Raw genomic sequence first — 26,923 nt, 5'->3', positions numbered from 1 at the left:
AGAAATGCAAATTTCATTGGAAAGTCCAACAACTTTTCTTTCTGAAATTTACCTTGAGAGGGATGGTGTCCAACCAAAGCTAGGAAACTGGAATCAAAATAAAAAGTATGAATTATCAAATTATCTTCCAGATGAAAAACAAGAACACGAACAACAACTCAGGGACAGTTGATTTAGTTGTTTCTTTTTTATCTTCACGCTCTAAGCTTGTTGTAGTTGGTTATGTCATTCCTTGCAAATTGGTAGGTTCTTTTATGAGACGGAATCAACAAAGTAAAAGGTTTACTGTTCTCTAGACATGGCTTACCATAATATAAGCATTACTACGTAGTCTCAGTACTATGTCTAGATATGTGTATTTGTAGTTTTCTGCCACAGAAAGTTGGGATTGTGTTGTTGTTTAGAAAGAAAGTATTTTGAAACTATGCTTAAGAAACCTGAACATTGACTCTCCCTTGTACTAGCATGGAGTGTTCCACAGGACCAAGTTTACCCTCTTGTCTCTTTATGCTGCTTTTCTTTGGGCTCTTCAGTTCTCTTCCTCTCTCTTTCCTCTTACCTTCCTATTTGCTTCTGCCTTTCCACTGGCCCTTTCTTCTTGGGAGTGCTTTCCTAGCGTGTCAGGTCCTTTGGGTTTCTTGTCCTATTTACCACAAGTGCTCTTGAGGCAGTTCTTAAGTCATTGACAGTCTAGTGGTAAAAGGTTAGACTTTGATGAGAGGGGAGTGGCCTGAGCATCCTAGTGGGGAATTGTCCTTGTTCTATCACTGATTAGCTATGTGCTGGTGGTGACAGGGATTTAGTTTCCCTGTCACATGATTATCTATCCTAGAGTGCTTTTTGAGTCTATGGGGTGTACTTGGAAACAAATGGCTTTTACATATTATTCTTCATGGTGTTAGGGATGCTACTTTTTTTTTTTTTTTTTAGTGAGGCAATTGGGGTTAAGTGACTTGCCCAGGGTCACACAGCTAGTAAGTGTTAAGTGTCTGAGACCGGATTTGAACCCAGGTACTCCTGACTCCAGGGCCGGTGTTCTATCCACTGCGCCACCTAGCTGCCCCCAGGGATGCTACTTTAATGAAGTATCTTCTTTGGTCTCTAGGAACATTCCTCCAACATTAGTATCTTGCAATAAACATGTTGTTGTTCAGCCTGACTCTTTGTGACCCCATTTGGAGTTTTCTTGGCAAAGATTATGAAGTGGTTTGCCATTTCCTTCTCCAGCTCTTGTTACAGATGAGGAAAGTGAAGTAAACAGGGCCTTGCCTAGGATCACACAGCTAGTAAGTGTCTGAGGCCAGATTTCAATTCATGAAGATGAGTCTTCCTGATTTCAGGCTCAGCACTCTATCCACTACACCACCTAGCTGCCTCCAATAAACTTGTATTAAGTGCCTGTTGTAAACAGAACACTATTAGAGACACTTCAGAATCTACATCGATAACAGTAATAGATGAGGTCATGTGATAAGTACCTGAGGAAATTTCAAAACAAAATGTTATATTGATAATAACCCAAGGGTGGGATTCTCAGATGAAGGAAGGCTTCCTGAAGGAGGCAGTATTGAGGATAGGAATTTAGTAGATTCTTCAATAGCAGATCAAAGGACAATAGGATCATAAGTATACTAGACCATCCCAGTATTGCTTATTAGGAAGTACTTTGTAACCCTTAAGGCACTAGTGTAGCTGTTCTCAAACTTCTTGGTCTCAGTATCCCTTTACACTCTTAAAATCATTGAATATCTTTATGTGGATTATACCTATTGATATTTACTGTATTCTAAATGAAAACATTTTAGTATTATTTTGCAAATGATTTTCATCTCGAGGATCTCCTGAAAAAGTCTCAGTGGCCTCTAGGGGTCCTTAGATGATACTTTGAGGACAGCTACACTAGAAAAACATGAGCTATTTTAGGATCATAGTTCTCTGGCTGGAAGGGACTCATTTTCAGATGAGGAAACTGAGTCCCAGGGAGGGTCTGTGTCTTGGCCCAAGGTTACACAGGGTCCTAAGGAGTCAGGAGTGGGATTTGAACCCAAGTCTTCTGACTCTAGCTCATTGAGGGGCATAGGAGTTTAGCATACTGCTGTACAGGTACTAGTAGGTACTTAATTAATGCTTATTGAGTTTGAACTGGGGGAAGAAAAGATTTAGGCATTCTAGAATAATGGGATTGTCAGCCTTTCGCTGAACTATAGAATGGAGATAGGGTAGAGGGGGAATAATAACAGAAAAGCTGGATAGGTAACCTGGCCAACGAGGTAGTAGAGAGGGCTGAATGTCTGGCAGAAGAATCTGAATTTCGATTTCATAGATAAAAAGGAATCACAGAAAAATTCTGAACAGAGGAGTGTTATGACTTAGATCTATCTTTATTTGTTTTTTTTTTTAGATCTATGTTTATTAAAATTTTTTTTGATAGCAGTATGAAGGATGAATCAAGCATAGGTTCTTATCCTGAGTGACTTCCGTGAACTTGTTTAAAAAATATTTTGATACTAAATTTCAATATGATTAATTTTCATTTTCACCCTAATGTGTTTTTTATGTACTTAAAAACATTATTCTGAGGAAGGGTCCACAGGCTTCAGTGGGTTGCCAAAGAAGTCCTTGACCCAAAAAATGCCTGGATGAGAGGGAGGAAGAAAATGGAGTTGTGAAGACTGGCTAGGGGGTATTACAGTAGCATAAGCAAATGTTATTGAGAGAGGTGGCAGTCAGCAATCAGTAAACATATATGAAGCACCTACTATGTGCCAGGACTTGGGAAAGTAGGTGAGTGGTGGTGCTCTGGGGGAAAAAAGTAAAGGCAAGAGGAGGAGCAAGTTTAAGGGCGAAGGTCACAAGCTTAGTTTTAGTCATGTTGAATTTGAGATAATAATGATATCAGCAGATGGAGAGATCCTGAAAGCAATAGGGGATATCTGTGTGGAATCGAGGAGAGAGACCAGTATTGCAGATGTTGGATTGGGAGTTATCTGCATTGGGGCAATATTTGAAATCACTGGAGGAGATGAGATTGCCAAAGGAGAGAAAGTAGAGTCGAAGAAGAGAAGGGTAAGGACAAGCCTTTGGGGAAGACTCACATTAAATGGTGGAAAGAGGATGGAGCAATTCAAGAAATGAGAGGACAGCCAGGAATGTGTGCCTTGACCTTGCCTTTATCATATGGCTTTTAAAGCTTGGCTCGGACCCTGTACAATACTTTGAGAAAGGTGAATGCACTGTAGCCTGTCTCCAGAGAGAAAATCTGGTACACATTTACCCTTCTGGTTGGAAGCAGGCCAAGTTTGAGTATATCCATTTATTGCCATCAAATAACAGTGGCCCAGCTCTTTCCATCTGTTATCTCTGTTACTGGACTATTCTAATTAAATCTTCTAGTCGTTGGTTTCGTATGAATGAAGATGCATGGCAGTTGAGAGATTTGTCATAGGAGTCTTTTTGGCTGGGACCCATGCAGTTGATTCATCCTAAGATTCACCTCTAGACATTTTTTAATAGCTTCAGAATCTCCCCTAAGAATCATTTGGGGGAAATAAAAGTGGTTTCATTTTATGTTTTTCTGATTAAGTAGCAATGAGTTTTCTCAGTCTTTGTTTGATGATGCTGTAAACTGAGGTTAGACATACAATCAAAGTGAGGTATCAATCTCCTTAGCAAAGATGTATCCTGAGGGGCAGCTAGTGGTGCAGTGGAAAGCAGCACCAGCCCTGGATTCAGGAGTACCTGATGTTCAAACTTTGGCCTCAGACATTTGACAATTACTAGCTGTGTGACCCTGGGCAAGTCACTTAACCATCATTGTCCTGCAAAAAAAAAAAGTATCCTAAACTGGAAGTGACAAATATTAGAGTAGAACAGAAACAAAGGTCTATCTCCAGTAGCTGAGAAGAAGTATGAGGAGGTATATGATGAGGTGCTTGGTTCATGTATAGGGCTCAAACAGTACCATAGTTTTCCTAGATTGTGGAAAGGGAGAAAAATCCAAGGAAGCCTAATCATATGCCAGAGTAATGATATGATGACTGGATTGCAGACTTTATAATCACAAGACCTAAGTTCCAATTCTGCCTCAGATACTTAGTAGCTGTCTTGTTGTTGAGTCGTTTCAGTTGTGTCTGACTCTTTGTGACCTCATTTGGAATTTTCTTGGCAAAGGTACTAGAATGGTTTGCCATTTCCTTCTCCAGCTCATTTTACAGATGAGGAAACTGAGGCAAATAGGATTAAATGACTTGCCCTGGGTCACACAGCTAGTAAGTGTTTAAGGCCAGATTTGAACTTAGGAAGATGAGTCTCCTTGACTCTAGACCCAGACCCTATCTACATCACCACCTAGCTGCTTTACTAGCAATGTAATCCTGAGCAAATCACTTAACCTCTTTCAATCTTAGTTTTCACATCTGTAAAATGGGTTAATAGCCTCTACTTCACAGGGTTTCAATAAGCATCAAATGAGATAATATATGTAAAACATTTTGCAAACCAAATGCTATATGAATATTAAATGTTACCATCATCATTTGCTGGTAGCCCAAATCAATGGGGGGCATAATGTAGCATTCTGCAAGGTTTTTCAAGTGTCTTTCATATAAACTTATCTAAACCTCAACTTAGCGTAGATTAATAGTAGGTTCAGTTGGTCAGTAAGAATTTATTAAGGGCTTACTATGTGCCAGGCACTGTGCTAAGTTCTGAGGTTATAAATAAAGGCAAAATAGACAGACAAAAAACCCCCAAACAAACCCAAACAAACCTGTCACTGCCCTCAAAAAATCACATTCTATGACTTTGGGGGGAGGGGGCAACTGAGGGTTAAGTGACTTGCCCAGGGTCACGTAGCTAGTAAGTGTCAAGTGTCTGAGGCCAGATTTGCACTCAGGTCCTCTTGAATCCAGGGCCAGTTCTCTATCCACTGTGACACCTAACTGCTTCCCCCGCCCCCCCTTCCTGCTGAGGGAGATGACTTTTTTTTTTTTAGTGAGGCAATTGGGATTAAGTGACTTGCCCAGGGTCACACAGCTAGTAAGTGTTAAGTGTCTGAGGCCAGATTTGGACTCAGGTACTCCTGAGTCCAAGGCCAGTGCTCTATCCACTGCGCCACCTAGCTGCCCCCAAATTCTTGTGTTTGTTTGTTTTTTAGTGAGGCAATTGGGTTAATGTGACTTGTCCAGGGTCACCATAGCTAGTAAGTGTTAAGTGTCTGATGGCTGGATTTGAACTCAGGTCCTCTTGAATCCAGGCCAGTTCTCTATCCATTGGGGACACCTAACTGCTTCCCCCGCCCCCCCCCCCCTTCCTGCTGAGGAGATGACTTTTTTTTTTTTAGTGAGGCAATTGGGATTAGTGACTTGCCCCAGGGTCACACAGCTAGTAAGTGTTAAGTGTCTGAGGCCAGATTTGGACTCAGGTACTCCTGAGTCCAAGGCCAGTGCTCTATCCACTGCGCCACCTAGCTGCCCCAAATTCTTGGTTTGTTTGTTTTTATTGAGGCAATTGGGGTTAAGTGACTTGTCCAGGGTCACATAGCTAGTAAGTGTTAAGCTGTCTGAGGATGGATTTGAACTCAGGTCCTCTTGAATCCAGGGCAGTTCTCTATCCTTTGGGACACCTAACTGCTTCCCCCGCCCCCCCCCCTTCCTGCTGAGGGAGATGACTTTTTTTTTAGTGAGGCAATTGGGGTTAAGTGACTTGTCCAGGGTCACATAGCTAGTAAGTGTTAAGTGTCTGAGGCTGGATTTGAACTCAGGTCCTCCTGACTCCAGGGCTGGTGCTCTATCCACTGTGCCACCTTGCTGCCCCCGAGAGATGACTTTTAAAATAACTAGGTACATGTGAGATATATGTGAGTAAATGGAAGATGATCTCGATGGGGAAGGCATTAGTGAAGGTTGTATGTCTGCTATGTGGGTGCTACAAGATAGATACAGGTATATATATCATCAGTGAGATTTGGGGGAGGAGATCCATATGAGTTCAGGACCACTTTGAGCCTTTGTGGAGATGACAGGATTTAGTTGCTAAAAACTGACCCAGGGTGGCTTTCTCTTAATGGAGTTTGGTTCTTAAATGTTTATTTCCTTTCTTGTTCCCTTGGCATCTGCCTGGCTCCAGTCTATAATACACGATTATCAAAAGGTCGCCGGCCTTGGGTATATGGAGATGAATTCTCCATAATCTAGTTAACTTTTGTTGGGAGCAGTATATTTGTTGAGTGAATACGTGTAAAGGGATGATAATAATATCATTTCCAATAAGCAGAAGCTATTCAGCATGTTCAAAAAAGAGCCAAAAGCAAAGTGGCATTTCAAATGTATCTGGAACCGAGCCCAGAGAGTTGCCTTTCTTGGAATGGGGAGGGATATGGAAAGAGTCTCCTTGTAAGTCTTCGAATCAGATGTAAGCCACTTTACATACTTTGCATTGTCCTCCTACCCTAAAGGAGAGCAGGACTGATGATACACCTATATCTTGTAGCATACATACAGCCAAGGGAGAATGACCTCCTTCATAACCTCCTTGTTAATGAGATTTTGTGTCTCAAGGGAATTGTGGGTGTGCAAATTGAAGATGCAGAGGAAATATGATTTTGATTCAAGTGGGAGGTGGGGGTGGGAATTTTATGGAGGGGGGTTAATACAAATGGGGAGTTAAGAAGATTCTTTTTTTTGGGGGGGGAGGTGGAGAAAAGAAAAGCTGATGTGAAAAGATGTGTGTCACGCTAGATAAACATCAAACTGATCAACAATTCTGGATGGGAAAAGGAGGCCTGAAAAGATCTCTAATGATGTTGGACAGCAGAGGTTTCAGCTGTCTTGCCTCTGAGCTCTGCATAGGGAGGAGAAAATGTGCTGGTTTCACGCATGCACGCACACACAGACATACACGAATACACACAGACACACACACATGCATACACAGAGTTCAATGTTTGTCAGATCCCCAAAGCAGCATACCTTGATGCAAGGCATGGGTCATGAAAAAGAAACCATCTCTTGCCTAGCTTTTGTCAGGTTGTCAGCTTAGCCAGCTGAGGCCTGGGAGCATTTGCTTGACACTTTGATGCCTGTTTACATTTGGGTTAGTGAGAGGATGAATATGAATCAGGAGTCCGGTCCCTCGTTTTATCATCTGCCCTCCTTCAACTCAGGCCTAGTTAATGGGGTAGATAAAAGTCAGCTCTTTGGATCTTAATTACTTTGTGGCTGAGGGAGGATGGGGACCTATGGGGTAGGGAGGGCAGGAGTGTGGGGGGGAGCTTCCCCAGAACATGTGCCTAGGGAGCCTGGGATGCATTTAAATAGTGCTTTGTTATGAAATTAGCTGTGACTATGAAGGGGGACAGATTATTTAGCTTCTTTTAGTGTACATTTGTACTAATTAAGCAGAATATCAAGGTCATGTATCATTGCACTTTGAAAGACCAATATTTTTCAATCAGCCCCACAGTGCTGGGTTCTACTCACTGTTTTTAATAGAGAAAATTAGAGCTCTCTTTGAAAATGTGTTCCTAATTATAGCATGCTCTGACTAGCCCTTGAGAATGGACTGATTTCTAGGACTGCCCTGAGATGGAGGGGGAGAGAGGGGGGGTCAAAAGAATGAGCAAAGAGGAACCCTTAGAATGATATTAGCAGTGGCCAGTCAGTTAGCCAGCAAACATTTATTAAATGTTTATCGTGTTCGAGGCCTTGTGCTCAGGGATAAAAAGAAAAGCAAAAATGGTCCCTGCCCTCACAGAAAGTATATTCTAATGGGGAAATGGCCACATGCAAACAATTGTATATGAAAGATATATGCAACATGCATGGAAGAAGTCCAAAAGTTTGTCCTTTACCTTTACGTTGCCTGTCTCTCAAGCGTTTGCCTGTCCTGAGGGGAAGATGACTGATGAAATGCTGAGGCATTACGGACTTCATATGTTATCTCTTCCAGGTGTGTCCCCTCACTTTCCTTTTTAAGTTAAGATTTCTGTTGTTGGAAAGCTTGCCACACAAGAATACTGGAATTCCAGTCATCCACGTGGAGAGATTTTTTTTGGTTGTCTGTGTCATTGCTTCCTTTGCCCTATTGGCCAGTCATTAATCATATTGGGCAGCTTGCTGACTCTATGATATTTTCTCTGTGGAGGGGAAGTACCTAAGGGGGAGGGGTAAAGGAATAAGCATTTATTAAGCACCTGCTATTTGCCAGGCACTTTACAAATATCTGATTTGATCCTCACAACAGTCTTGTGCTGCATCATCTCCATTTTATAGTTGAAAAGATCAAGGAAAACAGGTTAAAAGTGATTTGCCCAGGGTCATACAACTAGTAAGTGTCTGAGGCTGGATTTGAATTTGGGTCTTCCTGACTCCAGTTAATGGGGTAGATGAAAGTCAGTTCTTTCTAATTTAACACTCTACCCATTGTGCCATCTAGCCCATTCACCTATGCTAGTTCATTCACTGAGTCAACATTTTAATAAAGCAAGTACTCTCCTAAGTATTGGACTAGATTTGGGAGGGGGTACTTAACTTAGATAAGATCTTAATCTCTGCTCTCCAGTTTACAGACCTGTAGGATGATAAAACTTGATCTTAGATAACCATAATACACAATAGCATAAGTTTGTTAGATTATTGCAAAACAAAGTACTCCTTGAGGTCCAAGGGGAGAGATTCAATTCAACAAACATTTATTAAGCATCTACCATGTGCAAGCAATGCACTATGGTAGGTTTAGGGATGCAACAACAATTTAGTAAATCCAACCCTTGAGGATCTTGCATCCTACTTGGGGTTACAATATCCAACAAACATTTATTAGCATGTACCTAAATAAATAAAAATATACAAAATAATTTCAAGAGGGAGAACATGCTAGTAGTAACTGGAGGGACTAGAAAGGCCCTCAAGTAAAGGGTGGTACCTGGAATGAATTTTAAGAGGGGGAGGTAAGAAAAGGCATGTATTCCAGACAAATTCCAGGGATGTTACTTGTGCAAATTCAGGGAAGTGGAGTGTGAATGTTGTGTTCAGAGAACAGCTAATAACAGAGAGAAATAAAGTAATTTGAATAAGCCTGGAAATGTCGGTGGGAGCCAGACTGGTGGAAATTTGGTTGTTGGTTTTTGGTTTGGTTTTAGGTTTTTAATGGCCAGCTAAAGAGCTTGCATTTTATTCTAGAGGCAGCAGGGAGCCTTTGAAGATCATTATCATCTAAGAAAAGGGGAGCTGAGAGATAAAGGGAAGCTTTTGAAGTGTTTGGGGATTATTTTATAACTTGAGACTTTTTTTTTTGGTGTATCAAGATATGGACAAAGACCTTGTCTTGATGATTAGCAGGCTCTTGGGAAGGAAGCCTGTCACTTTCTTATTTCAGGTTAAGGTAAAGAGTGGTCAGATTTGCCAACCGTATTGCAGCTACAGCATAGTATTTAGAGCTGGAGGAACCTTAGAAATCATTTAGTTCAAAGCCCTCATTTTACAGATGGAGGAACTGGGACCTAAAGAGATTAGGTGAATTGCCTAACTTCATTCATGTAATTAATTAGGAGAGGTGGGATTTTAAACTTGGATTTGACTCTAAAGGCCAGCATCTTTCCACTATGTCAAGGTCGGTCTGATCTGTATATTGGCCACAATTTTATATTAGTGTTTAGCACTGCCAAACTCAGGCCCCTCAGTGGCATACACTGTGCATATCCTTAAGACTTATTTGAGCTAAATTGAAAGTACCTTCTTAGCCTGTTTGTATTCTAGAAATATGTTAGCCCCTGCCTTAGTCCTCACTGGAGAAGTCACTTAAATAATATTTTCCTGTCCAGTTTTTCTTTTTCTCTTTACCCTTTATAATTGATACTCCTTTTTGTATAGTTGAAAGAAAATTAAAGTTAGATGATCTCAATTTGAGTCCCAGCTCTGCTATCTACTGATGATATAACCCTGGGCAAACTATTTAACCTCTCTGGAGATCAGTTTCCTCACTTGAAAAATAAATCAATTAGACTAGATGATTCCTAAGATTTTTTTTTAATGTTCTAAACCCTATGAAATTATCCCCATGCTTCTCTATCTGGAAAGTCTGTCTCTCATGTAGATAAGAAGCTATTTGTTATTTTTGAAACAAAGGATTTCTGAAAGCCCTGGCATTAAGTAATTATCACTTGGACCATTGATTAAATTCCTAAGTAGGACTCAAAAGCATGGCCTTTCCTATTCATTATTTGAAATTCAGAGACCGTAAAATAACTACCTGTCATTCCTTTCATAAATCCTAGCTCTATCCTCAAAAGTCCTCTCGCTGCCCTCTGCCACTGTCCAAGGTACTGAGCGTAAAATCTGCTAACATTCTTGAGGGTCTCTTTTGTTTTCGTGGCTGTATGCAGTGAACGGTGTTCCCTTTAATTGGGCTGGAACTGGAAGCTGACCAGGATCTCATTGCTGCCTATGTCAAGTGCAGCTTTTGATGGATGTGAAGGCAGCCCCATGGCACAGTAGGGTGTGTTCCCCTTTGATAAATAGCACAGGCAGCATGCTGATCCTACTCAAGCCTTCTCACCATTTAGAAGCTAATTGTGGGCTGTCTTGCTTGTGACAGATGTGTTTGATTTAAAACGTAGCAGCTGTAAGTAAAGCAATCTGCGTGTCTCCAGGATTGCTATTATCACTATATGTTAGTTAGTTACATTGGATAATTCCTATTTACAAGGTGATAGTTTTTCTCCTGTTCCCTTAGAGACTGAATATTTTTCCCCAGACAGAGAAGGGCGTTGCTTAATTAAAACTGCATTGTTGTGAGACTAACACTGATTCACCATTCCCTCCAACATAGCTGAAAGGCAAAACCTTCATTTTTCCAGAGTAAAATGGTATCTGAATGTGGCTGGTTTAAAGAAGAACAAAAAGATTTGTTAATCATTCATTCACAAATTCATTCATTAATTCATTCCACAAACATTGATGTGCCAATGATGTGCAGTAACACACTAGATACTGGGGGAGATCCAAAGAAATATAGATGCTTGACCTCAAAGAACTTACAGTCTAGAGGAAGAGTTTAAAAAGGAATTGAAGGGGCAGCTAGGTGGCACAGTGGATAGAGCACCGGCCCTGAAGTCAGGAGGACCTGGGTTCAAATCTGGCCTCAGACACTTAACACTTACTAGCTGTGTGACCCTAGGCAAGTCACTTAACCCCAATTGCCTCACCAAAAAAAAAAAGGAATTGAAGACTATCATGGGACAACAATGGTAATTACAACTCACATTAATATAGCACTTTATAATTTACAAAGTGCTTTTTTCACAACTCTGTGAGGTGGTAGTGCATATATTACCCCCACCTCACCCATGTGGAAGCTCAGGTTCAGAGAAATTAAATGACTTGCTTAGAGTCACATAGCTTAAGAGCAGTAGAGTTGGGATTCAAACTTAGGTGGCCCATCTCCAAATTCCCATGCTTTTTGCTTTTCTGAACTTGATTTTTAAAAAAATTGCTAGCCCTTATATATATATTTAAGCTTTGCAAAACACTTTACAAATATGATCTCATTTTATACTTAAAGCAACCCAGGGAGGTAAATGCTATTATTAATTTTGTTTTACAAATGAGGAAACTGAGGTAGACAGCTGTTAAGTGACTTGTCCAAGGTCTAGTGTCTGAGGTGAGATTTGGACTCAGGCTTGGTGCTCTATCCACTGTACCACTTAAAGTAAAAAAAACAAAAGAAAAGAAACAAACAAACCAGCAACCATGAATATTTCTGTGTCCAAAGAAGAACAGAAAAAGTTTTGCCTATGAAATCTCAAATTAGTATTATGTTTTTAAAAGGTTCTATTACAGATTTTCAAAGTACTATATGAAATAAATTTAATATGTTTCAAAGCTTCCATGCATATATATGTCTCTCCAATTCCTTTTCTTCTATACATTTAAAAAATGCTTCAATGACAACCTTTTTTTGGTATCTGTATTACTAGTTCCCCTGCTCCTTCCCAATTTCACTGCTCCCTCTTAAAAATTCTTCCTTATGTAATGATTGGAGTGACGCCACCTGCTGGGGAGTTACTGTAGGAAAGCTCTGCCATGAGGAGAAGGCATCCGAGGACAAGCCATGCGGTCAGGTCCTTGGCGTCAGGAAGTGACGTTTGCTTGTGGGTACTGTCGATCAAAGCTATCAGCCAATTAGCTTGGAGCTGTGTGTGTGGGGACAATTTCACAGAAGGCTTGTGGGATGAAGGAGGTGTGGCTCACACTCTTTCATTAGGACTCTCTTAGAGAGCGGAGCAGGAGAACGGTAGCTCTCCGAGATAGATATATGAATCTAGGTCTTTCTCTCTCTCTTCACCAAATTCTTACTCTCCTTAATAAATGCTTAAAAGTGTAAACTCTTCCTAAAGCTTATAATTTATTGGTGACCACTCATTAGATATTTTAGACAATATAGCTAGAATTTTAGCCCCTTACGCTTATAACAAATAATGATAACCAAGAAAATGAATACACTATGTCCAAAAATGTATACCTCATTCTGCATCTCCAGTCCACCACCTCTCCATCAGGATGTGGAGAACACGCTTCATCATAAGTACTCTGGGATCCTGGGTGGATGTTGCATTGATCTGAGTTAAGTCTTTTGAAGCTGTTTTTTCTTTACAATATTGGAGTCAATGTAAAATGATCTGTGACTTCTTGCTGTACTTTGCATCAGTTAATATAAATCTTCCTAGTTTTCTCTGAAGTGGTCCCTTTCATTATTTCTTATAGCGTGATATGATTTAATGACATTATTTGTCATAATTTGTTCAGTTCTGCAAATGATAGATACTCCCCTTAGGTTCTAGTTCTTTGCTACAACAAAAGGTGCTACTGTGAATAGTTTTGTACATATGGGTCTTTTCCCTCTTGTAAGCAGTGGTATTGAAGAGTTAGAGGATATGAGTAGGTTAGTGACTTTGGGGTTTTAGTTACAAATTGCTTTCCAGAATGACTAGAACAATTCACAACTCCAACAATGGTCTATTAGTGTTTCTGATCTTCTATACCCTCTCCAGCAATTGTCATTATTTTCACTTCTTTTATTACAAGCAATTTGGATCATTTTTTTAAGGTCATTAATAACGTTGATTTCTTTCTTTGAGAATCCCTGTTCATATCATTGGACCACATATTTATTGGAAAATGACTCTTGGCTCCTAACTGTTTGATTCCATTGCTTATGAAACTTAAACATCAGACTTGCATCAAATAAACTTGCTGAAATATTTTCCCAGTTAATTGTTTCCCTTCTAATTTTAATTCTATTGATCTTGCTTATGCAAAAGATTTTTCAATTTTATGTTATCAGAATTGTCCGCTTTATCTCCTGTGCTCCTTTTTATTTCTTGTTTGATCAAGATCTCTTCCTCTCTCTATAGTTGCAAAAGGTATCATCTTTCCTGCTCTTCTCATTTATGATTCAGCCTTTTCTATCTAGGACATATATCTTTGGAGTTTATTGTGGTATATGGTGTAAGATGTTGGTTTAAACTGACTGCCAGACTACTTTCTACTTTTCCTGGCAGGTTTTGTCAAATAGTATATCCTTACCTGTGTGATGGAGCTCTTTGGGTTTGGCCAATTCAATGTAACTATGTTTACTTGCTTCTGTATGCTATGTACTTAATCTGTCCTACTGATGAATTTCAAAAGAGAAAAGAAATCTTATCTTCTTGCAAATAATTTTGGTGTTGACTTCTTTTTAGTATGGTTTGAGATCTGGTAAGGCTAGGATTCTTTCCTTTCCACTTTTTTTTTCATTTTTTTCCCCTTAAGATGCTTGACCTTTTTTCAAAAAAACATTCTAGAGGAATCCTCCATGTTTCTTATATTATACCCCAACTCATTCCAACCAGGAATATAATAATTCATGAGACTGAAGAACAAAGCAATATACTGTTAAAGTGCAGAGTAACTGCATTCGCCCTTCTTTAAGTCTGCATGTAGTATTCTTCCCAAATCTTTCTTTATGCATGACCTTGTATAAGCATTTCTGGCTTAGATTCTAGATGTCCATGATTGTTTGTCTTACTGTCAGAGGCCCTAACATGATCTTCTGCATTTCCATTCTTAGAGGAATTTATAAAGCACAACAGTAATTCTTCTACTGTCTCCATGGCATTGCTGGCAATGATTATCAATGTCCTTAATGTAAATGGAGAGAACCTTTAGATAATAAGCTCCTGGATAGCCCTCAGCTTTTATTATTAGTGCCGTTTGTGGAAGGATTTGTTTAGTTTCTTTATACATCATCATAAATGCCTAACGGATGCCATTGACTGACTGACTGGAACCAAGAAGGAAAATGAGTTACTCAGGACTGTGTCACAAACTCTGAGCTGCTGAATTTCCTGAGGGCCAGTCCAAAGGGGCCCTTCTCTCACCTACTTTTTCTCTTGTCCACTGCATGAGATTATTTGTAAAGGTCCTGGTGTTCCAGAGATGTTCTGGAGGGACAGCTAAGGACAGTAATTGGCATACAAAGGCATGGGTATCAAACTGTTTATAGTCACATTTTGCACCATTAGGCTAATAAGTGACCATAGCTGACTTTTCTTCACAAATAATAGGATTTACAATGAACAAATTGGTTGGTCTGTTGTCTGGAGTGGGGGAGGAGGCTTAGGAGGAAGCAGGATTAATTTCTTTTCTCTCTGAGTTATAGTTAAGTTTTTAACAGTTTTTTTTTCTTTCATGGAAAAACAGGCAGCTAGACATATGTTGTCAGATTGATAGGAAGATCATAATAGCTTTATGTTTATGAGGCTCTATTTATAGTTACATTACCTCATTTAATTCTTCCAACAATTTGGTAGGATGTTATCAGCTTCGGTTTTATAGGTGAGGAAAGTAGGACCCAGAGAAGAGGACTGACTTGTCAGAGGTCACGTAGCCAGGAGGTAGAAGACATGACAAACTCAGGCCTTCTTTTTTTTTCTTTTTTTCTTTTTTTTTTGTGGGGCAATGGGGGTTAAGTGACTTGCCCAGGGTCACACAGCTAGTAAGTGTCAAGTGTCTGAGGCCGGATTTGAACTCAGGTACTCCTGAATCCAGGGCCGGTGCTTTTATCCACTGCACCACCTAGCCGCCCCTAAACTCAGGCCTTCTGACTTCAATGCTGGTGCTCCTCCCTCACTGATCTGTGCTGCCCACTGTATCTGAATCCTCAGGCCACAGAGTACACTTGTCATTTGCCTTTCATTGGCCCCTCACAGCTCTTCTTCTAGAGATCACAGAGGGAATAGAATAGAATGGAAACATATTCATATTTTCCTTACTATGTCCAAAGCACTATGCTGAGGGTTGGCGATAGATGTAGTGAATCAAGAAAGTCCCTGTTCTCAAAGAGCTCTCATAATTGGGGGAGACAACACATAAAAGAAGGTTCTTGTTCAGTTTGTGAGATGGAAAGATCTAGTGGTTTTTAAGGCAAGGGAAGTGGCAGGGAAAATGACAAAGACCTGAGGACTTTGGAGAGTAAGAGCAGAGACAGGTGCTTCTCTACCAAGAGAAATCATGTCTTCAAGGCTTAGAGTAGAGTGAGGCAATGGGGCACTTGAAGCAAAGGGAGGGATGTGGAGAATCATTGGACAGTGGGTGTCCCGAGTGAGTGTCCTGGGCAGTGGGGAAAATGAGGGATGATTGAAGAAGGGAAACATCTAACTCCCCCTCAGTGGCAGCAAGTAGTGTTCTTCCTGTAACCGTTGGTGGTTTGGGCTGGTAGGGCCAGGCTTTCCTTGGCTGACAACTAGAAAGAAAATGTTCGGAGTTGGAAGAAACCTTAGAGAATCTCTTAAGCAATTAGCCCATTTTGCAGATGAGGAAACATGCACAAAGACTTGCTCATGGTAGCAAGGTTAGTAAGTGGCAGATCTGGGTCTTGAACCTGCAAGTCCATTTCTCTTCCAATTCCCTCATAGTATCCACAGCACTAATTTTAGAGGAAATCAAGGCCCATAGAGGTGAAATAATTTGTTTAAGGTTCCATCCATAGTAAATAGCAGAGCCAGAATTCAAGTCCAGGTCATCCTATTCCAATACTCTTTCATTGTGCCTTCACCTTTCCAATGTCATGGTCCTCTTTGAGAACAGACAAACAAGAACAACAGTACATGAGAATCATTGCCTATTTCAAGCTTTTTATGTAGAGTGGTTCTGTAGGTCTAGCCTCTTCCCTTCCTTGCATACTCTCTCCCCACCTTCATTCCCCTGTGAGGCTGCTAGGATTTAAGACTGGGAAATATGTTGTTTTGTTTTTTGCAGGGCAGTGACAGTTAAGTGACTTGCCCAGGGTCACACAACTAGTAAGTGTCAAGTGTCTGAGGTCAGATTTGAACTCAGGTCCTCCTGAATCCAGGGTCAGTGCTTTATCCACTGTGCCACCTAGCTGCCCCATTGATGTGCTCTCCATCCCTGGTGCTCCTTCCTTTCCTTGCTTTGTCCTAGGTGTCTTCTTCTGTTGTCACAGATCTGGGTTGTCATTGCTGTCATTTCTCTATTTCTGTGCAGTTTGTCCTAGAGAATCTGAGGAGAGGGCAAAGGTGAGAATCTTCACTTTTCTGTTTTCTCCCAGATGAAAATGGAGATTCGTATATTGTAACAAAAAGGAAACAATAAGAATTCATAATTATTCACAGGAGGCCAGCAGTGTTGTTGAGAATCCCCAAGGTTTTTCTTCTTCTCTTGGCCAGGCCCGTTTAGATAGTTTATAGCTTACCTATCTACTCCGGCCTTTGAATAGGGTAGTGTTCAAATTGCTCTACTAAGATCACTGCCTTGTTTTAGAATGTAGGTATCGCAGGGTTCCCAACAGCCATTCCAACAGAATCCAAGCTTTGACTGGTCCTTTGGACCAGCAAAGGCATCAGGTATGGGCCTGTTGTTTGATCAAAGGGCCCTTATTCAAGTATCAGCTTGACTAAGTTTAGGGAGACTCATCCTGAGAAAGTCGGCCACTGGGGTTTTCAGAGCAATTCATAAAGGCCATCCATCTAATATCTGTGGGCCTTTTGAAATAATTTATTAATAGGGAGGAGTATAAGGAGACAACATGGTATAGTGGGAAGAACACCAGATTTGGAGTGAGAAGATGTGGGCTCCAATTCTGTTTTGTTTTGTTTTTAGTGAGGCGATTGGGGTTAAGTGACTTGCCCAGGGTCACACAGCTAGTAAGTGTTAAGTGTCTGAGGCTGGATTTGAACTCAGGTCAGGTTGAACTCCAAGGCTGGTGCTCTATCCACTGTGCCACCTAGCTGCCCTGACCAATTCTGTTTTTTTACTGGTAAATATGACCTCTCTAGACCTTGGTTTTTTCTTTCAGAGATTTAGACCAAATGACTTCTTTTGGGTGTGTGGGAGGCAATGAGGATTAAGTGACTTACCAAGGGTCACACAGCTAGTAAGTGTCAAGTGTTTGAGGCTAAATTTGAACTTAGGTCCTCCTGAATCCAGGGCTGGTGCTTTATCCACTGCGCCACCTAGCCACCCCCTCACATCCATTATTTTATTTGATCTCTATAACAACTCTGTCTATGTAGGTAGGAAAGAGATCATCTTCCCCATTTTACAGAAGAGGAACTAACGTTCGACTTTCCCAAGGTCACAAATCTGCTAAGTGGTGGAACAAGGGAATGAACTATTGAAACTTAAGGTGATTGTCCTCTCCATCCTATCAAAACTGTCTCTGATGGGTAAGAAGTGGGAAAAGTCCAAATACCATTGACCAAAGAGAGGTAGAAGGAGGTTTAGATAGTCATCTGTTCTTGGGATATCTCTGTGTTACTTCCCCCTTTTCAGAGGAGGTGGGTGGCTCCACACCCTGCCCTTCTCCTATTCCAAGCTGACCATTACAGGGAGGGAGGAAGGAAGGGAGAAAAGGAGGGAAGGAAAGAGTGGGGATAATGAGACAGTCGCACTGCATTTTACTCCTCAAGCCAGGTGTGAGCTGGGAAAAGGGAGGCCTTGGGAAATTGGCATCATGCTCTGGGTGGTCCTCACCTTCACAGAGTTGTTGGTTTTGTTTGTTTGTTTGTTTTTTGGTGTTTCTTTTTTTTTGGAGAGGGGAAAAATCATTAATTATTAGAGTTGCAAAAATCAACGTCCCTCATGGCACCAATAATTTGCAGTGGGCACACAAGCTTTTTCTCCACTGACTGCTTCTTCTTGGATGGTTTTCCACTAGAAAGATAGTTTTTTTTTTAAAAGGATCAACTCCCAGACATTTAAAATGGATCTATGAAAGTGTCTGGGTGATTTTTATTTGTTACTAATTTATTTTTTGCTTACTAGCTGTGTGCTCCTTCCTGCTATTACCTAGGTGTCATTAAATATTCTGGGCAGACTTTGTTTGAAAATCTTCTTCCCTGATGAGAAGCTTCATTCTGGGAGATGTTGTGGGAGTGAATGGGCTCTGACACAATGGAAGGGGCTGCTGATTGGGCTGACCTGGCCTGTTTGAATTCACGGGTGCCCCCAGAAATAATGATGTGTGGCAGAGTGGAGGAAGGCTCCTGCAAGGAGGCTGTGTCTGGAAACCAGAATTAATGAGCTACAGAATAGTCTGCACATTCTTAACTCTTTCATTAAGATAAAGGCTATCCATTTACGCAAACTGGCCTATTCAATGGTGCCCATATACAACATCCCATCTCCTACCTCTCTTCCTTTATACAGGTTGTCCCCCATACCTGAAATGCCTTCACCCCTCTCCCTCTTGGAAACTCCGGTTCCCTTCAAACCTTTAACCAAGTGTCATTTCCTTCAAGAGGTCTTTTCAGATGCTGTGAGTTAGTGCCACCCTCCCCCTACCCCACAGTGTATTTTGCTTTTATTTATGTGAGTTTATTGTATATTGCCTTAGGGGCCAGGGAGGGCACTGTCTTCTTTTCATATTTGTGTGCCTTCGTGCCTAGCACTGTGTGTCTCACAAAGCAAGTGCTTAATAATAGATGCTGATTGATTGATTCAAAGTTCAACACAGGCAGTCCCAGACTACTGATCTTAGACCTACATACATGCCCCTTCCCCACAAAAAGCTATGTAGACTTTTTGGTGGCCTCCAGTACTTCTGTTCCCTCTCCAATGCTCCTGCCTGGGATTTTCCTCAATTTTTCCATCTCTATGTCCTTCCCACTGTGACTTTTGCCTGGGGTGACCTGAAACCCAGGTGCCATTTCTCACTGGAGTTGTACACATAGGGTGGCAAGACCGATTGTGGCAATGAGATAAGAAGGGAGATTGGAGGGAAGTATACAGATTTAAGACTGGTTTTTCTTACTCCCCAAGTCCTTAGACTTGTATGCATAGTGCCCTCCCCCATCTCCCATTCCTTCAGTCTCCATCTGTCGTCTTAATCACTTCCCCCATCACCCAGAGGCCCCTTCCTGCTCTAGCTGCTGTCTTTCTATGCCTGTGATGGCCTGGGACTGGTTTTGTCCTGCAGTGGAGCTGAATCTCATTCAGAGACCCATCACTGAGTATCTGGTGTGATCTGGTCTTTTCCTCTTCCTGTAGTAATTAATTTAAAAAACTAAAAGCAAAGTCATCGGAGGGATTCTTTTTAATGTTTGAGGATTTCCCCTTTCTTTGCTAGAAGTAGACACAAATCAAAACAAAACCCTAAGACAACTTTTAAAGGAAGGTGTCATTTTCTGCAAGGAAGGGAAGTCAGAACAAATGAGTAGTGGGCAGAGAAAATAGAAGAGAATTGTAGGATTTTCCTTTTAGAGCTGGAGTTGACCTGAAAAGCTATTTAGTTCAAACTTTTCATCTTCCAGATACAGAAACTGAGGCTGAGGAAGGTAAGGACTTTGCCCAGAATCACACAGGTGGTAACCAATCAGGGGTGGGAGTTGAACTCAAATTCTCCATTGGAAGAGATAAAGTTCTTTTTAGGGGCAGGGGTAGGGGCAGGCATTCCATTCCCTGAGGCCAACCAAAGAAAAGAAAGAGTGTATCTGAGGAGTTCATAGGATTTAGATATAAATGGGACATAAGAAATTATCTAATGCAACTTTTTCCTTCTATATAAAAGGAAACAGGCCTCCTCTCATCAGGGAGCTCCAGGTGAGGCATGCTCTTGACCAATGTAGTTTGGCTTTTAGTCTTATAGAGTTGCCAGAGGTCAAGTGACTTGCCCAGGGTCACACAGCCAGCATGTGTCAGAGGTGGGACCCCCAGACTTCAATCCTCCTTATCTGCTCCCCCACCTTACCTCTTCTAGCTCCCATTTCACTAGCACATTGAAGGGTTGCCAAGTATATTCTTTGCCAAAGGCCTGTGAGGCAGGGAGTGCCTCAGGGATCATCTCCATTGGATGAGTGAAGTGGATACTCAGAGATAAGGGTCTTATTCAGACTCACAGCACCAGGAAGGGTTGGAGTTAGGATTGGAACTTGGGTTTTTAGGCTCCAACTCTAGGCCTCTTTGTACCATGTCATGATGCCTTGAACAAGAGACTCTTCTTGTAGTGTCTTCTAAAGTCTTGCCACACAATTCTCTGAGGAATCATAGGCTGTCAGAGCTGGAAGGAGCCTTGATGACCAGCCATCTAGAGGATCCTAGATCTAGACCTAGAAGAGACCCCCAAGGCCATCTAATACCAGACTCTTTTATTTTATAGGTTTATTGGTCAAAGGGCCTTTATTCAAGTACCAGCTTGAGGGTCATTGGGGCCCAAGAAAGGCAAGTGCTTTGCCTGATACAACATAGGTAGTTAGCAAGCAGGGGTAGGATTGGAACTCAGGACCTCTAGCTCCAGGGCCAGTGCTCTTTCCATTTTGCCATGTTGCCTCTTCCATTTCTTGAGCTGTGTTCATACCGTGTTGGTTTTGTGTATTTTTAGTAGTCCAGAAATTGTCAAACTTCAAGTCGTTCTTCCCTACCATGACCCCCTGTCTCCCTCTTTTCTCATCTCTGATTGGAGAGGGGACTTGGCTCTAAGACACCTACAGAAGGGGAAGAGATATCTGATTCTCCTAGGGATAGACCTCATTACCTACAAATTAGGTGATGATAAAAACTTATCCCTGATTATATTAAGCTGGGATGTAGACTTTGAAGAGGGTTAACCCAGCACTCACAGTATGAGAGACTAAGGGAGGAGACTGATTTTTTTGTTTCATTATCCAGGAACCCAACTAAAATGAAACGAATTGGCAAACATGTCAGCTTTATGGAGAGTAATTTGAGAAGGGGCAATGAAAACAGCTGTTCTCTGACTATGTGAATTGATGTCTTCTCTTGCTTGAACAACATTGCTTGAACTGGAGGGCTAGCTGTTAGCTTATTTTTTTTCCCCTCAAATCATTTCTTCATTAATAAAATTTCAGTCACTCGCTGCCAATGAGAGATTCTGAAACGTCTGCAAGCCCAAACAGCCACACGCTCTTTTATCGTCAGACCCATGTGATGCCAGACAGATAGCATCCTCACATCTCTTTATACCACAAGGAGCAAAGTTACCTTTTGGATGGTACCTTTATAGAGCTGCCCTAGGATGGTAATGAGAGTAGAAGGCCTGGGTTTGAATCCTAGTTTTGAGTGATCTTGAGACAGTCACAGCCTTTCTGATCCTCAGTTTACTCATCTGTAAGGTGGGGATAATCCTACCTACCTCAATTTTATTGTGAGGATCAAGTGAGATAATGTATATAAAGTGTTGTACTTGTCACCTGAATGATCTCAGGTTCTTTACTTCTTTAAAACTTCAGCTAGTATCAGAGATAGGATTTAAACCTTGGTTTTCTTGACTCCAAATTACTGTTCTTTTTACTATGTGATGGTACCTCCCTTTGAAGCTTTTTTAAAAAAATGTATTTGTGTAGATCTCTATTCACAAATTAATGAGTCTCAGAGTTAGAAAGGACCTCAGAGATCATACACTAAAACTCCCCATATTTTGCAGATAATGAAACTCAATGCAAGAGAGAGGACCTGGCTTGTCCGAGGCTTGTCCAGATCCAATTAGGGGCAGGGCCGGGACTCCAGCCCCTGTCTCCTGTGGGGCACTCTCTGAAATCTGTTCAGTGCTTTACAAATCACTTCCCTCTCAGTGCCCCCTGAGAGGCGGGTAACACAATTATTATTCTCATTCCCATTTAGGAAGGAGGGTATTTAAGTTGAGGTCAAGTGACTTCCCCATAGTCACTCAGCTAGAAAAAGTAGGAGAGTCACATTCATGAACTTGAAGGGGAATAGAAATATATAAAGGGCAGCTTGGTGGTTCACTGATAGAGTGCTGGGCCTGGAGTCAGGAAGACTCATCTTCCTGAGTTCAAATCTGACCTCAGATACTAGCTGTGTGGCCCTGGGAAAGTCATTTAATCTGTTTGCCTCAGTTTCCTTAACTATAAAATGAGCTGGAGAAGGAAATGGCAAGCCATTCCAGTATCTTTGCCAAGAAAACCCCCAAAATGAGGTCATGAAGAATCATACACAACTGAAAAATGACTGAACAACAACAATAAAATAAATATACAGGGACAGCTAGGTGGCACAGTGGATAAAGCACTGGTCCTGGATTCAAGAGGACCTGAGTTCAAATCCAGCCTCAGACACTTGACACAACTAGCAAAATATTTTCAGGGAAAGAAAATACTCCTCAGTTTCTCCCAGTTTCCAATATCTCTTAGCAATAGAGAGTTTCTTTTTTATTTTCTTTGGGAATCTTTGAAATCACTTTCTAAAGTAAAAGGTTGATTATGGATTTCTTCCTCCTTTCTTTCCAGTGCACAGAAGCCAAAAAACATTGCTGGTATTTTGAAGGAATATATCCAACATATTATATGTAAGTATACATTTCTTTTTTTCTGCATGTAAACATCTGCATACATCTTTTCTTCATGTATGTACTTAAAGTGTGTTTTTACTCTAATAATGTTTTACATCTGTAGTGACTGACCTTACAATCCAGTAAATATTTATTAAGTGTCTACTATGTGCAAGGCATTATAATAGGTGCTGGGGATTTGAAGACCACCCCCCCCCAAAAAAAAATCCTGACCTCAAGCAGTTTACCTTCTTTTGGGAGGATCCAACATTTGAACATATAAGCATATGAGCATAATGGAAATGCATAAAAGGAGCTAGGAGAAAGCATGGTCATCTCTGGTTTAATTAAGTCCCTAATCTCTTTGCTTTTATTTTTGTTTTGTTTTGTTTTTTGCAAGGCAGTGAGGGTTAAGTGACTTGCCCAGGGTCACACAGCTAGCAAATTTCAATTGTCTGAGGTCGGATTTGAACTCAGGTTCTCCTGAATCCAGGGCCAGTGCTTTATCCAGTGCACCACATGGCTGTCCTTCCCCCCCCCCCCAATCTCTTTGGGAGAGATAGGCTACTGAGCCTGACCCACCTGTGGATCAGGCTGAGAACCTGCCTTCCTTGGGAAATACCTCATCGGGTTAACTTCTTAACCACAGATCCTTGGCACATTGATCTGACAAGGAAAATTCCCAGCTCCCAGCATTCCGTCCATTGTTTTAATAGGTGGGAGTCCCTAATGCCCCACCCCCCTCCCATGACTTAGGCATGCAGAATTCTGGCAGGCGGCCTCTACAGCTGCAGGAAAACAAAACCATACACTTAAGAAAGAGGGAAAACACAAAAGAATCAGCCAAGGAACCTTGACTGTGGTAATTACAGAGTTGCCAGAACAAAGAAACAGTTGCAAACTAATATGGAGATAAAATATTTTGATTCTTTGTAGTACACTGAGATTTCCATCTGCACAGTAGGATTTTAAGTCTGACTCTCTGGATTTCACACGTACTCCTCCTTTCACAATAAAGGCAGCCCAGAGGCCATCTAATCAGACTCCATCATTTTCAGAAAAGGAAACAGAGACCTAGGGAAGTTAATGATCTTACCCAAGGTAAGAGGTAGAATTAGAACTTCAGACTCCGTACCTCCAAAAGTCAGTGATCATTCTATTTTACCAAGTTACCTCCCTTTCCTCTGGGTCAAAGACCTTGTGCCTGGTTGGGTTTAGTCCTGCAAGGGATTTTAGAGATCTTCTAGTCAAACACTCTCATTTGTGTAGAAAAGGAACTCATCTGTAAATATTTACTTTTTTCCCCTCTCTTTGTGGTCCATCTCCCCACAGTCCTTTGGGGAATGATACAGAGGAGAATTGATTCTTGGATTTATACCTTCAAGGCAGTAACTATTCATTGAGGACCAAGGAATCTCAATTCTAGTTGAATCCAAGCTCCTTGAGCATCTTGGATCATTGGAATAAAGCTTCTGCAGGGAGTCAAAAACAAAGGTGATAGTATTTGTGGCTGAGCATCCATCCTTACTGATGCTCATAAATGCCACACTTCCTTGAAATCATGAAAATGATTTTTGCTGATTTTAGTTACTACTTAACTACTACTATTACTACTACTACTACTACCATTTCTACCACTACTACTTCTTTTTTTAAAAAAATTTTTTGGGGGGCTGGGTAATGAGGGTTAAGTGACTTGCCCAGGGTCACAAAGCTAGTAAGTATTAAGTGTTTGAGGCTGGATTTGAACTCAGGTCCTCCTGAATCCAGGGCCGGTGCTTTATCCACTGTGCTGCCTAGCTGCCCCCTCTACTACTACTACTTCTACTTTCTTTTTCTTCTTCTTCTTGTTCTCCTTCTCCTCCTCCTTCCCCTCTTTCTTCTCCTTCTTCTGCTCTTCCTTCTACTTTATCACCACCACCACCACCATCATCATTATTACTATTACTAATTGCCAGTTCATATTGTGCAGCTAAGTGATTCAATGCATAAAGTTGAACTTGGGAGTCAGAAAGCATTGTTTGTTGTTGTTTTGTTTTTGGTGAGGCATTTGGGGTTAAGTGACTTGCTCAGGGTCACACAGTTAGTAAGTGTCAAGTGTCTGAGGCCAGATTTGAATTCAGGTCCTCCTGACTCCAGGGCCGGTGCTCTATCCATTGTGCCACCTGGCTGCCCCAAGCCTTGAATTTAAAGCCGGTCTCCTGCATTTACTATTTTTGTAACTTTAGGCAAGTCACTTTTAGGAACTATGTGAAGGTTGAATTGGAGAGAAGAGAGTCAGGAGGCAAGGAGACAAACCAGGAGGTTTTGTGATAATCCAGGCAAGAGATCTATAAGCCTTGACTGGGGTGGAGGTGGTGTGAGATAGAAGAGGACAGATGTGAGAGATTGGGTGGGGGGCAGAATCAATAGACCTTGGCAAGTGACTAGACATGGGAAGGTGAGAAAGGAAGAATCAAGACTGATTTCAAGATTTCAAGCCTCTGGGTAACTGGGAGGATTTTTTTGTTTGCTTTTTGTTTTTTTGCCTCAGAAAGAGGGAAATCAGGAGGAAAGGCAGGAAGGAGTAGTAATGGTAGTGGTGGTGGTGATGGTGGTGGTGGTGTGAGAGCCAAATTGGATATACGGAGCATTAATCTCCCCCTTTAACTTTCCCTAAGAAAAAGGAGCCACTGAGCTTTAATCTGTGATGGGTCAGTTTTTTATTATTGCTTGGGAATTAATTAGACAACAAGAGTTGAAATCAATTAGGGAAATAAGGAAGGAGAAATACAAATGAATAATCTTAGATCTAAGCTTAGTCTATTCCTTTATAAAACTCACCGAATCCCAAACTGCCCGCCAGACTGCGAATCCCTGAAAAGACCGAACACCAAACCACATGCACTCCTTTCAATCTCTCTCCGTCTTTGCTAAATTCACCGCCAGAGAGAGAGAGAGAACTTCCGTTCCTGCCCTCACTTTTAAGTCTGCATCCCAGAAGTTCTTCACGTTCTCCTCCCCAAAAAAGGAGGTCCTTCAAAAGCTGCTTCAGTAGCATGCGAAATCTCTCAAATGATTCAGCTAAAACTTCCGATATCTTTACCACAAATAATTTTTACCACAGTGGTAATAGTAGTAGTAGTAGTAATATCTGGCTTTTATATGATGCTTTAAAGCTTGCAAAATGCTTTACAAATAATTCATTTTATCCTTACAACAAGTCTGTTAGGTAGGGAAAATGGTGGCCTAAGTTTTGTGTGTATAGAATATGAGATGTCTGTGAGATAACTAGGTAGATCCACCTAGCATGCAGTTGGAGAAGCAGGACTGGAGTTCCAGGGGAAAATCAGGGATGGGTATCAAGATTTGGGAGTCATTGCCACATAAGTAAACATTGAATTCATGAGAGCAGATGAACTCACCAAGGAAGAGAGTACAGTGAGAGAAGAGGATGGAGTCTAGGACAGGGCCTTGGGGGACACCCAAAATTAGGGAGTGGGAGGAGGGGGATTCTGGTTTTTTTGGGGGGGGTAATGAGGGTTAAGTGACTTGCCCAAGGTCACACAGCTAGTGTCAAGTGTCTGAGGCCAGATTTGAACTCAGATCCTCCTGAATCCAGGGCCAGTGCTTTATTTACTGTGCCAGCTAGCTGCCCCAAGGAAGAGGATTCTAAAACAGCAAAGGACATTGAGAAGCAGTCAGCCAGGTAGGAGAGAACCAGGAAACAACAATGTCATGGAAATCCATGGACAAAATACTCTAGCGGGAAGATTGGTCAAAGAAATTTGGCTTAAGAAATTCACTCAATCGGGCAGTTCGCATTTATATGCTTACAATGTGTCAGGCATTGAGCTAAGCATTGGAGAGGCAAAGACAAACTATATAGTCTTTTCTCAAGGAGTTCACAGTCTAATGAGCTCACATGCAATCAACTATGGACAAATAGGATACATACAGGATAAGAGTTTAGTCAAAGGGAAGGCACTAGGATTGAAGAGGTCTGGGACAGGTTTCTTGCAGCAGGTGAGATTTTTCCTGAGACTTGAAGAAAGAAGCCAGGAAATCAGGAGACAGATGCTGGGTTGTTTTTTTTTTTTAAAGAACAACAACTTTAAAAAAAAATGGAATTTGCAGGAATGCC

At 41.3% G+C, this 26,923-nt stretch overlaps 1 protein-coding gene across 1 annotated transcript in view; it reads left to right on the top strand.

The window, feature by feature from the left end:
* Positions 1-26,923, top strand: part of VOPP1 (VOPP1 WW domain binding protein) — a 203,279-nt gene that overhangs the window by 85,850 nt on the left and 90,506 nt on the right. The window contains exon 2 of the mRNA XM_043975239.1: positions 22,760-22,818. Coding sequence (XP_043831174.1) covers positions 22,760-22,818 — 59 coding nt within the window. The remainder of the gene's footprint in view (positions 1-22,759; positions 22,819-26,923) is intronic.

Source organism: Dromiciops gliroides, chromosome 1 (assembly GCF_019393635.1).
Source record: "Dromiciops gliroides isolate mDroGli1 chromosome 1, mDroGli1.pri, whole genome shotgun sequence".
Lineage (NCBI taxonomy): Eukaryota > Metazoa > Chordata > Mammalia > Microbiotheria > Microbiotheriidae > Dromiciops > Dromiciops gliroides.
The sequence above is the reverse complement of the archived record's forward strand: the minus strand, read 5'-3'. Positions and strand labels throughout refer to the sequence as shown.